The 13,430-nt window shown below is 39.2% G+C and overlaps 1 protein-coding gene across 5 annotated transcripts in view; it reads left to right on the forward strand.

Moving 5' to 3' along the window:
• The window catches only part of RALGPS2 (Ral GEF with PH domain and SH3 binding motif 2), a 233,884-nt gene extending 220,682 nt beyond the window's left edge, over positions 1-13,202 (forward strand). For all 5 annotated transcript variants that reach the window (XM_019530901.1, XM_019530905.1, XM_019530903.1 and 2 more), the window contains 2 exons: positions 1,166-1,257; positions 6,701-13,202. In XM_019530901.1, the coding sequence (XP_019386446.1) occupies positions 1,166-1,257; positions 6,701-6,730 (122 nt within the window). In that variant the 3' untranslated portion in view covers positions 6,731-13,202. The remainder of the gene's footprint in view (positions 1-1,165; positions 1,258-6,700) is intronic.
• Positions 13,203-13,430: the final 228 nt, after the last annotated feature.

Here is a 13,430-nt window from a genome sequence, read left to right on the forward strand (position 1 = left end):
AAAATTAAAAGTGAAACCCAGTTCAGTATGAACTATGGAGAAATTTTTACTTTGCTAGGAAAGTTCAAAATATGCAGAAAGAGCATCAAAAGCAGTTCTGCCAACACATTTTAACATGCATTTTCCTCTGTGACTTGTTGGGATTTCTTAATTATTTCTATACTTAGTACTAAAGGATAATGTCTTAGTAGTTTTACCAGTACCTTTGCAACTGCAGTTAGTTTTCAGTGAATATTTTGAATGCAGTTATTTAAAAAGATATTTTAATAGATCAATTTACATAATTAAAAATTAATCTTTCTCCAACGTACATAATATGATGTAAGCACGAAATGTACATATTAGTTCATATATATGATGGGTATCATAAATCGTGTCCCTGTCATAGGTGAACCCAAGGATAGCACCAAAGCATATAAATTGTATGTGCTTGTCAACTGGATATCAGCAGCAGCAATCTGAAACACTTCTGTAATATTTTTCCTCAACCCATCTAGAATCAGGCAACAACTATATATTAAAAATTCGTCTAAAGTACATCAACACTTTTTTCGAAGACGTGCACATATTCTTAGTATAAACTCCAGTTCTGTCTACTAGGCCTGTGTAAAGCGGAAAGTATTTGCTTCAGATTTGGAGGGACAGTGGTTCAAGTCGGTGATTTGAATCACTATCCCGATTCTATTTGGCCAAATCCAAAAATATTTGGGGCCGAATCTTATTTGGCCATAGCCTATGCAGGCAGGTAGTGCTGGCAGGAGCAGTTGGGGGAGCAGCCAGATGAGCCCCAGCTTGAGCCAGCAGCCTTGGGACAAGCCTCAGTTCACCCAGCTGCACCCCCACCGGGGCAAGGCAGGCAGTACTGGCAGCTGCGGGGGCTGAAGGAAGATAATTGGGGAGCTGGGGAGAGGGATCAAACCAGGAACTGGGGGGAATGATTGGGGACTGGGGGAACAAACGGGCAATTAAGGTAAATTATTCTATTTGATTTGGATCTATGCTGCAGAGATGTAAATTTACATGAATAAAGGAGTTCCGTTGCATGCTTTGATAATGTCTCTGTTTTGGCTTTGTTTGAATTTAGATAAAGTTGAAGATACTATATTGTATGTTCTCTGCTTTGGTTCAGTCTGGTTTTTTTTTCACCCTACCTTTTTCATTTTAGGAAATTCATACAAGTTTCAAGCTGGGAATAGAATGAATGCAATGCTCTGGTTCAAACACCTGAGTGCTGCCTGCCAAAGCAACAGACAACAGGTGAGAGCAGTACAGGGAAAAGGACATGTGAGCTGCTGAAGGAAGATCAGCAGTGGCAAATAGTTTGCTCTACATACCTTAAAGTTTGTAAAGAAGACTGAGTAGTAATTGAGCATTTTCTTATGAAAAGCACAACATTCCCGACAGTTAATCTTACATTTGCGTTGATTCTCCTGAATGTTCCCTTTTCTACCTAGGCAAGCCCTTGGTGATTTTAAAAATTCGACATGAAGCCAGAGGTGAAAGACTCACCTCAGGCTGGATCCAAACCACAGGGTTCCCCTCTGGCCAGATTCACAGGGCAGGTAGCACCTGGAGTGGGGATTTGGAGCCAGCAGTACAGGTCCAGCCGGCGCTGGGCAAGTGACAGCTCTATCTGTTTAGCCCTTGTGCGCTCCTTAGCTGCCAATGTCCATGTCCAGGAGGGCCCAAAACCCCGAATTCTATGGCTGGCCCTGGCCTCCAACTTCCAGTGGTGGACCTGTTGTAGACTGTAGCATTCAGCATGACTACTGTAGATCTCTGTAGTGCTTTGTCAGGTATTGGACATACAGTTTACTTTTTTCAAGTTTTATGTTAATATGTATGTATGTTAATTTAATTACTAAAAAGCACAACAGGCAGAGGTGACCCGAGTATGATGTGGGGCCTGGGGCAAATTAGCTTGTGTGGGACCCCAATCCTGGGCATGAGGAAGCCAGTAGCGCAGGTTGCCAAGTGGCCAGAAGCGGCAGATTTAGGGGGCAGGCGGTACATGAAGCTGGTGGTAATGCAGAGTCGCTGCGGCTGCTCTGCCCAGCTCTGTGGGGCCGTCCCACAGCACGGGGCCCGGGGTGCTCACCCTGATTCTCCCCCCCCACCCTGGGATGGCCCTGACAACAGGTATCTATATTAAAGCTCTACATACCTTTAAGTTGCAACAAAAGCAAAGACAAAGCTTAAAAAGGGGGAGAAAGGACCTCTATTCATTCCATCCCACAATAAATCTATACATATCCTTAGGTCTGGGGGAAAAAAAATACTGCCTCCTTGGCCCACCATTTTGCTCTCCCTTATTACTCTTCCTTGTCTACATGTGTTCATTAATTTCATTATGTAAAACGGTAGTGAGTTTTTTGCCTGGCCTTGCACTGTTGTCCTTAAATGGACAGAAGAGGAAACATTGAGTTGTTTCCAAATCTTTGCCCAGGCTTACTCTCAGAAGTGGGAGTGAAGAGTCTCTACTGAGTTTGTGGTGTAAGGAGGCCTGCAGTAGCTCCAAAGCAACATCTTTTTGTCTTGGTTACAGGAATCCTAAAATTGTCAGACATTTTTTGCCTGGAGAAGTAGCAGCAGAGACGAACATTTGCAAAGAGATAATGTCTGCCAAACAGAGCTCTCTCAGGCACCCCCCTAAAGAAAACTCTAAATGAATAGCAGGGCTTAGAAACGCCACGTGTGAAACACTTTCCTAAAAATGTACAACTCCTAAACTGTTCAGCTTCCCTAAAGAAATCTTTAAGTCTTACTAATGTAACTTGCTGTATGATTCCCAGTTCACAAGATAATTCAGCGTAGCTCTTCATAGACATTCAGGGTCCTTGCAGCATAACTATCCATAATGTGTCTAATAATGCATGAGGCTTTAAACAGAAGAAAAGGGTCTGATGTACACAAATACTAAGTAATGAAGATCAAATTGAATGGTACTAAAATGAATAAAAAGGAGCCTTTTAGCTTGCCTTGCCCTTCATCATTTTGAATACTGACCAGTAAAAACTTCTTCTTTGCTAGCTTTCAGGTACAAACACCCTTCTTCAGGCAGAGGAAATGTCTGTTGCTGTTGTGTGTTCTTCCTAGAGTACACAAGTGCAGACCCAAGAATCCAGGGAGATTCAGGAAGAGCACACAGCTGCAGACGTTTCCTCTGTTTATACCTGAAAGTTTGCAAAGAAGAATTTTTCCAGCTATTGCAGTTGGTCTAATAAAGGATATCAGATTTACCCAAAGTACCTTGTCTGCCTAGTTCTTTAGTCTAACACTGCTACAGCCAACACCTAGAAAACGCTTGTTGTTTTCTGGAATCAACCCTACAGATACTGAGGTGGTTAGTTGTGTTCATCTGAAGTCAAGCAGGAGTTAGGAGAGTGTGGCATACTACAGATTAACTAGTTCAGAGAGGTCTGAGTTTTCATTGGCAACAGCCTACTTGGTCGGGTGCTAGGAATGGTCTGTTCTTCGCATCTGACAAAGTAGGTTGTTGCCTATGAAAGCTCAGGCCTCTCTAAACCAGTTAGACTACCATGCCATACTATCCTACCTCTTGCTTGACTTCAGACTAATAGGCTGTTGCTTATGAAAACTTGTCTTTCTGAACCAATTAGTCTTGAACATGCAATGCTGCCTTATCTTTTTGCCTAAAGATTGTGTGAGGGCCACCTCAAACAGGCCCTAGCCATGTTTGGCACTTTCAATGTTGAGAGACATTTCTTTTTCCAAAGACCTGTTATATGAAGATTAGATTCACCAGAAGTCCTCAATTTAATTCCAGTCACCATGGAGTATAAAGCTTATAAATGTATAATATAAAGCCTGCTGAGAAAGTTAAGCAGTCTTCTTTCTTTAGCTTGGGAAAGAAATGGGAGAAGATGATGATACACAAGGTAAAAATGTTGATCTTCTTTCAGCAATTCAGTTTTGTCAGGAGAGCTTGGCAAAAGACTGGAGACTGACACTAACTTACTGACATTGTTCGTAATCAGTGCGAGTCAAGTCATGTCTGTCTCAAAGCCTGCATGAATGCTGGTGGGGGGTTGTTTTTTTGGAGGGGAGTGGTCTCTTGTTTTGTTGTTTTTGTGTTTTGATCAACTGTTGACTTCCTGCCCTTTGGGCAGGGGGCTAGACCTGATGATCTCACAAGGTCCCTTCCAGCCCTAATGTTTACGAAATGTGTGAAGTAGTAGAGATCTTTCCTGTTACTGCTTTTTAGGCTTCAGTTCTTTGGCTTCCCTTGAGAGAGACTAGGTCTTGGCATCCAGCAGTATGCTGCATCTCTTACTGCCATTGGAGATGGCATTTTAGGACCACATGAGGGTTTTCTGATGCCCTACATTAGTCAAGATTATTTATCCTTCTGGTTCTGCTGGATCTGATAGCAGCAAGGGCCAGCATATTCTTTGCCTGTACTTTATCTCATGGTCCTCCTGACTAATGGAGCCCTTCTAAACTGTGGTCTGCCAACTTTCACCAGCTTTCTTCCCTACACTGGTCATTGTAGAGTTCAGTTAGTTTTCTTATTCAACAAAGCTTCTTGCAGATGTTAGAAAAACCAAAAACCACACTTTAATGAAAGAAGCAGTGCATTACTTGGACCCGGCTCTCGCATCTGTATAGATCAGGTGTTTCAGGAGGGCTTTTTGGCACTTTCATCTAATACCTGACTCCAATCAACTGTTAGCTAAAAGTGCCCAAAAAGCCCCACTAAAGTGCCCGACCTATACAGAAGTCACGTGAGCCAGGTCCAGTTAACATGCTGTCTCTTCTGGAAGTGCACCAAGTTTAAAGTGCCACATGTTTAAAAAAAAAAAAAAAAAATCTGCAAGCAGCCCAAAATTAGGAAGAGGGATGGAGAGGAAGATGTAAAAGACTAACCAAATCTTGACCACTTTTTGCCTCTGAGCGGATTATACCATAGGAGGGTAAGCTCTTTATGACTACAGAACTGGAAACAACACCTCCAATCATACCTTTTCCAGATGAATCTGAGCTCTTCATCAGTTGATTCTTTTCCCATGAGTTACCAAGAAATCTTGTAAAAGCCTTGTGGATAGACTTTATTGTTACCCCCAAGAACAATTCCAGAGATCTTTAGCATTTTGTAGGCCACGTACCTGAGATTGGGGTCATCTCTTTATTTAAGGCAGTAATTTGACAAGGGGTGGGCAAGTGGGGCACCAGTCCACAGCACCAACCTAAAAGAGGGTGCTGAAATGGAGGCCCTCCAGAGAATCTTTGATGTGATAGTAGCAACTTCACACTTCGGCAGTAGGAGCCCAGCAGTTGCAACTCAGCACCAACAGCTGTAGGAGCTGGATGTAGGTCACCACAGCAGCAGCTTTGGGGCTTTGTGTCCTTAGAGCAGGTGAGACGGACCACTCCCCTGTCCTCACACTCCAGCAATTAGCACCCTTCCTTCCTTCGTGCCCCTCTCCCCCTGCACACCTTCAGTGTCTGAGTTAGGCAGGGTTTGCTTATGGCACAAAACCCTCTGTTTCTCCATTTAAGGGTAGCCATGGACTAATAAAAGGGTCTTTGATTCTCCCAATACTGAAGTTTTAATGCCATTTGTTTGTCTGAATATTTTTACTTGCCTCATGCTGGGCTCTCAAGCTGTATGTCCAGCTAATGAAAATTGTCATAGTCTTGAATATTCTACACACATAGCAATGGATAAAGTTAATAAATAGCTGGATCTTTGGGGGAATGAAACAGATTTTTTATCTCAAGCATTGCTGAGAAAATACAACTTCCTCAGATGGAACAAGCTGCTGACTTTTAGCTTTGTTCTTGGAGATATAGTGACCTTTCCTTTGTCTTTGTAAGAGCAGCACCCTCTTGCACTTCCATTTTTCTAACCTTTAGAGCAGTGGTTCTCAACCTTTTTTGTACCAGAACCCATTTGTAAACATCAATGACCAGTCCTGACTCGCTGGCCCCTGGTGGCTGGGGTGGGAATGGAGAGGTGGGTGTGAGGAGCCCCAAGCAGCCCCTTACAGGCTGGACATCTGCCAGCTTGCAAGGGAAAACCAGAGTTTTCCACATTTTTCTCCTTTAAAGGAGAATCTGTTTTTTAAGTTTGTTCGCGACCCTTTCATAGTCTTGTGACTCACTATTGGGTTGCGACCCACGGTTGAGAAAAGCTGCTTTCGAGGACAGTGTTAAATGCTGCTCGGTGGTTCTTCCTTGTCAGTTTTTGGGAATGCTTCTGCAAGGTTAAGAGTTTGATACTTCTTGATTATGACAAGACTTGGCCCCATCCTGACTTCTGTTTACTGTGAATTCAATGAGTTGGGACGCCTATCTGTAAGAGTCCTTTCTCCATCTTCATTTGTTTTTGACTCTGGATTTTTGTCAGGTTTTTTTTAAAAAAAGTTACACTCACAGTCATAGCCAAAATGTATTATGTCACAATTTATACTGGCAGAACAGGGATTCGGGCCAAATCATAGTATACTAAGTTTATAAACAATGCTTTATTTCGCTGTCTGCCATTCTCTATACAGGTTTGTTTTTTCCTAGTTTTAGATAATCTTGTACTGTTTGATTTGGTTATGAGTTGTTCTGTAGAGCAGCATGTTTTCCCTTTGCAAAGGGGGAGCTAAACTATGCATTTAAGCAAAGAGATGGAATGTGGAAAGTTAATTCCCAAACTAAAATCAGCTGCTCCTTTTGTTCTTATTTTCAGGTTCCTGCCAACTTGATGACTTTTGAGTAAAAGGCTAATTCAGAATGTGAAAGAACAATTAGAACTTTCTCATCATTTGGAAGTGAGGTCCTGATGAAAGTATGCCAGCTATAGATTAACTGTGCCAGATCAGAGTCTATGGGCTCAAATCTTTTAACTCTGGATAATGGAACAAACAGCACTAACAGTTTGGGGTATGAAATCCCCTGTCGAAAAGAATGGAATTGCAACATGAATTGCCATGGACCATGCTTCTTAATATTCTCTAAACTGACCTGTGGAAACCACTGCCTTAAAGAGTGAAAGGAAAATCAACATGAAACACCAAATAGTGTGTGTGAAACTTCTGGCGGTGCTGTGCTTGGATTAAATAGATTGTAGCTAGTTTGAATTTATTTTAACTTTATACTAATTTTGGAAATAATTCACCTTTTTAGGTATTCTTTAAAAAATAATACCACATTTAAGGGTTGCATCAAAAGCTGGATTTGAACTGGGGATCTAGAGGTACTTAGACATTCTAAGGATGCTGTTTAGACTATACTGGCAGCCCTAAATTGGAGTTTCTTGGGTTCAGTTCACCTGGAGCACCATTAATTGTCTCATACCTAGGGTATAAGAACCATAACAAATGCAGGTTTTAAAAACGGCTGTAAACTTGCAAACCTTAGTACTGTATAGGGAAACTTTTATTTCCTGCAAGTGGCACAAAGGCCAAGTGCTTATGCACCATAGTTTTGGGATTTTGTAAGTAAAATCCTTATATGTGGTATTCTAATTCCTGTTTTAAGTATAGTCCGTGGTGGGGTTTTTGTTTGCTTTTCCAATTCGTTTCAGGGGGTTTTGTGCGGCAACTGGGAATAGGTATTGGGTCAGAACTGAATGTTTCCTTTCCTTTCTGTTTCTATCCCTTATGCTTCTGCAGTAGTCACTCTTACTTGTGATGGTTCCACAACACAACAGACACTTAATTTAGTTCACAGGAGTCATCTTATTTTCCTGGAGGTCCATGTGCCTCTTTATCAGGTACAGGTAGAGAATGTCCGACCCCTCCTCCCACCCCTCCACCCCCCAAAAAAACCCACCACTCTGTCAATATAAGGCTTTTCATGGGATCATTTAAGAAACTTCATTGTTACAATATTTGAGTCACTATGCCAGCTTCCATACTCATTTTAAATTACTGGTTTAATGAACTGTATTGTTCAATATATAGATGAACCTGAATTGTATTACTAATATGTTGGCCTAAGCAAGTTCTAGCCTATTTTGTTTTGAAGAATGAACCTCTTCTGATCTTTAGAAAAGGTCATAAAACAATAATAATTTGATTATTACAGAGAGGAATTCAATCTAGGAAATAAAAGTAGTATGGACTGGATTATCAAAACTTCCTTTGTTGCAAAATGTACTCCCCAAAAACAGTTAAGATCACAAATAGGAGCCACATTCTGGGTACATGATGTCTTCATTAAATTTAGTTACTTATTTTGGTTCCTTCATAGTCACTTCATTGTAGTTTCATTTATGCAAAGTTTTATTTAATCTTCAGAAAATTAATCTTTATAAATAAGGAAGTAATTCCAGTTTTGCCCAAAATAACTTGAACCAGGATTAAAAATGCATGAAAAAGTTCAGATATTCCATTGACATTCTGATTCAGTAGCAGTAAATAAGCTTACAAATGCAACCATAGACTTCTTTTAGAACTCTCCATCAGTTTATAGTAAGAAGTTATCTGAAACCCAGTAAAGACTTAAAGTGTTATTATTCAGTTTTAAAATGCACACTTAATTTACTAAATCAGGGGGATACATTAATGTTCCCAGTATCAGTTTCATGTTTTTGTTAGCAAATCATTAGTTTGTGATTTTTAAGGCCGAGGATGAGGTTGCTGGCCCTATTGAGAAACAGAACTCACAGACAGAGGATCTTCCTGTGCAGGTCAGAGTGGGGTAAGGAAAAGAGTTAGGGTCTCTTTCTGAGTGTTACATTGTGAAATCTGCTCATGCTATAAAGAATTTATGCAGATGCATAATTCTGTCCTCTTATGGTACAGTTAAAAGCACCCTTTGAATTAATGTCCCCTCACAAATCCTTTTTTTTTTTGTGGAGAGTGAACAATCAGTTCTGATCCTGAAGTGGTGTGTTTTAGAAAGGGAGCTTGTTTGTGCTGAATCACTCTTTACACATCTCCCAAGTTAACCCATGTTGGGTGTTTAGTAACACATCTTCATAGTCAGCAGTATTACTGTAATAGAGTTTGCACAACTTTAGATTTTGTTTTTCATTTTTTATATTACTTGATGTGTTTCTTCTCAAAGTAAGTGTTTTTAACAAAATGTGTGTACTTTTTTTTTTAAGCATTGTGGATGGAAAACCTGTGGATTTTGAATTTTTTAATAAGCTAATGTAGATACATTGCAGACTAACTGTATTTGTTTTATTGATGAGCAGAAACATGCAACTGAGAGCCACAATCTAACATCACACAGTTTTGCTAAAGATGTAGTCAGGTCTGAAGGTATTATTTTTATTGTTTGCATTTTTCCAGCTGTTTCATGGTTTTATGGGATGAGAATGCGGAGGAAAGCAATGCTGAGTCATAATCAGTAGTAATCACTTGGCAGACTTGCTGCCCTTAGCCTACATAATTGTCATCCTTCTATTTCCAGTTTCAGAATTTTCATGGGAGAGCTGTTGCAGAAAAAGCTTACAAAATATTTAGCAAGAATAAGAAATGTGATGAAACTGAAAGCACTATAGATATTTTTTTTATTACCAACAGTTTGATACCCCAATCTATTTCATCTTATATTAGCCAAATACTACTTTAGGGTGATGCAACCAATGATATGTTACATCTTTTAAGGTAGATGTTTGTCAGGGAAAAGTTGTGACTTTTTTCCTTGCCAGTAAAACTGCCCCTATAATCTTAAATAGAATTAGATAAATCAGCTGTGAAAGATGACAGTAATATACCTTACTGGAGAGAAGAGAATAATATATTAGCCAGCAGGCTGTTTCATTCTGGTGTACCATCCAATATTATGGGATCTAGTTTTTTTCTTACTTTCAGTAACTGTTAAAACTTCTCAGGTCACATTTAGCACTTTATTTCATCATACCCACATTTTTCAATTAAAATTTCACGAATGCTAGTTTAAATGAAAGAAGCAGAATTTGTGTAATTTACATAATTAGCTGGTGCAGATGCAATAGAAGTGCATTAAATATATCTTTTGCTATAATGTTTTGAAGGCTGACTGTTAACTTAGCATTACTTTCTAACTTGGTGCTTTACAACTTCAGTTGGCTTAATCAAATATTGATTTCATTGCAATGTTGTTAAAGAACAAAAATTAGTCACAATTTATTTTATAAAGAGGGATCTATGCAGTTTGTGTTAATCTAGGTAATCTTTTCAGGCCTGTTTTTTCATTTTACAAACCAGTCTTATGAAAAATGCTTTAGAAATATTGTCCCATGGTTGTTGGGTTCAGTGCAAGTCATAATTTTAATACTCAGCTTTGATTCTGTCCTTACGAGGAACTTTTCAAATATTCTATAGAGCAGGGACCGCTAGTGTAACATGAGGGGTGCAAGTGAAGCACTAGGAGCAGCAGCCCCACATTGCTGTTATATCAGTAGTTGGGTGCACAGACATTACACTGATGTTGTAGCAGCAACAACTGGGGGGGACGGGCAGTGTGGTGCAGTGCAGTGGCAACAGGAGTTAGCATGGGGCTTTTTTGTGTCCCTAGAGCAGGTAAGACTCCTGCTGCCCCTGCTCTTAGTACTTCTTCCCCTTCAGTGCTCAAGGGCACATTCTCTCCCCAGTTCTCCAGCAGATTTTCCCAGGTTACAAAGCCTTCTAGTTACACCTCTGGTGGGACTACAGAAAAAATTTGAAATGCAGAAAGTGTGGCCTGTAACTCAGCTGTTTTAAGTGTAGGTTGCAGTCCTGGCAAGGCAGCTCCATACGTCACCTAATTCTGCCTTTTGTGTTAGTGTCTCATGTTGCTTTTTACAGAATCGGTCATTTATTAACTTTCCATCTCAGCTCAGCTGCATCATAAAAGAATTTTTACCAATGGTAGTACAGATAGTGGAACATTTGCACACAATTACTGTTTTGTGTCTTTTTGTTGATTTTATTACCTAAAAAAGGATTATATCATTTTCTATTTGTTCACTGAAGCCAATTTTATCTAACATTTGTTTTCCTGCCACATCTTAAGTACTTATACTTGCAGTTGGGCTTTTGGAAGACTGTCGTCATCTTCTGTTATTGAGACCCAGCAATGTCATTGTCAGTCACCATGCTTTCCCTTATAAGAGCAGTAATCACGGGGCACTTGGAGAGTTTGGGTCTCTAGTGATAAAAGGCAAATTGGGCTGTACTTTTTCTGGAACTTTAGCAAATATGTTCTAAATCAGGGTAAATCATAGTGATGTTTTTCTGGCTCTGTCAGTGGCATTTTTCTTCATCCTCCATCTTTTGTATTTTCACTCACAAGCATTGGTAATCCTAATCTTTTTCACAGTCATCTTAGTATACTGCCTGCTCTGAGCTTCAAGACACTAGAACTGGTACTAGATTACATCATTGAGTTGTTTATGCTCCCTACAAGTTCAACTTTTAAACATTTTGTTATTATTTAAGTATTCTCTTTCTGTCCTTCCCCTCTTCCCCCATCCTATCCCCTTTCCCCTAAAAATGGCTTGTGTCAAAGGTGGACAGATTAACATTAGAGAGGGCTGTAATTAAAACAGTCTGTATAAATGAACACTGAACTTAAGGTAACACTTTGGCCATCATCCCAACTTTGAATATGTGCAGAAATGGGGAAAGACTTTGGTCAGTGCCTTATTATCAGTTTGAGACCAATTCTGTTATTCTAGAGCTGAGCTTCTAATAACAGCTGCTGGACCTAATGACTATTTCCCTGGATTCAGAAGTTTGTTACCCCCTTCCTCACTGTTGTTACATTCTCTGCAGAAGAACTTACTGATTTTGGCCAGTTTTAGAATACTAGCTATAATCATTTTGGTAGGTTTTTCTCATTATAGTCGTTTTTAGTTGACTGCAGCCACATTTGACATAGTCTTTAGAGCTTTTCTCAGAAATATCTAAGTTAACTTGTAACAAGTTTTTTTTGAGAGACAAAAAATACAAAGTGTCCCTAAATAGCCTTAAGAAGAAGAAAAGTTACAAAAATAAATAAAAGGTACTTTAGGTCATGTCTAGAGTTTATGAACTTAGTTCCATAGGCTAACATAAGATTTTTTGTCTGTCTTTATACTATTTTAAAAACTATAGTGCACAAAATAAAAGGATTATACTTGGCAAGCTTTTTGTTCATTTAAAATTAATATTTAAGGGGAAAAAAACTGAATAAACTCTATCTTGCTCCTTTTCTTGAAATCATTTAAACTAACATTGCTAAGGTTGTGTTTGTAGTTCTCGTGTTGTATCATTTAGTGAGAAACTTCACTAAAACCATATGCAAGCTATTTAGTTTTGCTTGCAAAGGTTTTGAAGATCTGAAATGTACAACATTGGAAGGAGAAATTTAAATTAACAATAGGTTGTTTCTGAGCAAAAAAAAAGGTTCATTTTATTTTCCTTTAAGGCATCATTATAGAAAGCACAGCTTATCTACATCAAAATGTTTGTAACTGTGGACATTTGAGAGGGAAAGTCTAACTTAGACCAAACATGATCAAACACAAAAGATTCTTCAAGCAATTGAAAGGAGTTAGACCAGAGCAGAGAAGGTTAAAGTCCAGCTGTTACAGAGCAGGTTTAGAACTTTTTTTCAAAGCACATTACTAAAAAAAAATGTACCAGCATGAAATGACTTCTGCAAATCAGAAGCCTATGGCTGCTTGTTTGAACTTGCTCTTGATTGCCTATGAACAACAAAAACATTCAATTTTTTTTCCATACAGTTTGCTAATATAATATTGTTCTTCATGGGAAAGGGCGTGACCTTCAAATGATTCCAAAAGAAATTTCTTACCATTCCAGAACTGCTCACAAATATGGTCCAAAACCAGTATAAACTGATGAGTAAAATGGGGAAAGAAATGGGGCATTAGGGTATGCTTGTTTACAGAGCCCTTTGACTCCTCATGCCCTGAGATCTGCCCGTATGTGTATTACTGCAGGGCAGTGTGAGGGGCACAGGAAAATACTAAAAGCTATAATAGTTCCATAAAAACCAGTCATCTTTGGGGTAGAAATCAAGCTTATAAAGTAAACACAAGCCATTTTTAATGTTTTTCCCTGTTGAATTGAGGCAATACAGTTATAAGGTGATTGCACTATGACCTCTTTTGAGTGATGTGCAGTTTGACTGTCCTAGAGCCTCCTTTTCTTCTACTTTTTTAGTACTTCAGTGTGTGCGCGTATGAAATTGTGTGTTTGCGGTAGTTTAAAGAGTTTAAGTACAGATTTCAGAAATCTTTCCTACTGAAATAAATGATTTAAAATATGGATTGTGTCTGAACTTTTACTTTACATAATTGTGTTGTTTTACTGCAGCCAAACTCACGAGAATGAAGTTTGGCTCTTTCTGAACATACTGATGCTTGCAATCAGCTGGAATTTGTTTATTATAAATTCTTTTCAATGGACCTGTGGAACACAGCATGGAAAATGGCAGTGCCAATAAATACGAAAATTAAAACAATAGATAGACTAACAGGGAAAGACAGTTCACTA

Source organism: Crocodylus porosus, unplaced genomic scaffold (genome assembly GCF_001723895.1).
Source record: "Crocodylus porosus isolate Cpor-Errol unplaced genomic scaffold, CroPor_comp1, whole genome shotgun sequence".
NCBI classification, from domain to species: Eukaryota; Metazoa; Chordata; order Crocodylia; family Crocodylidae; genus Crocodylus; species Crocodylus porosus.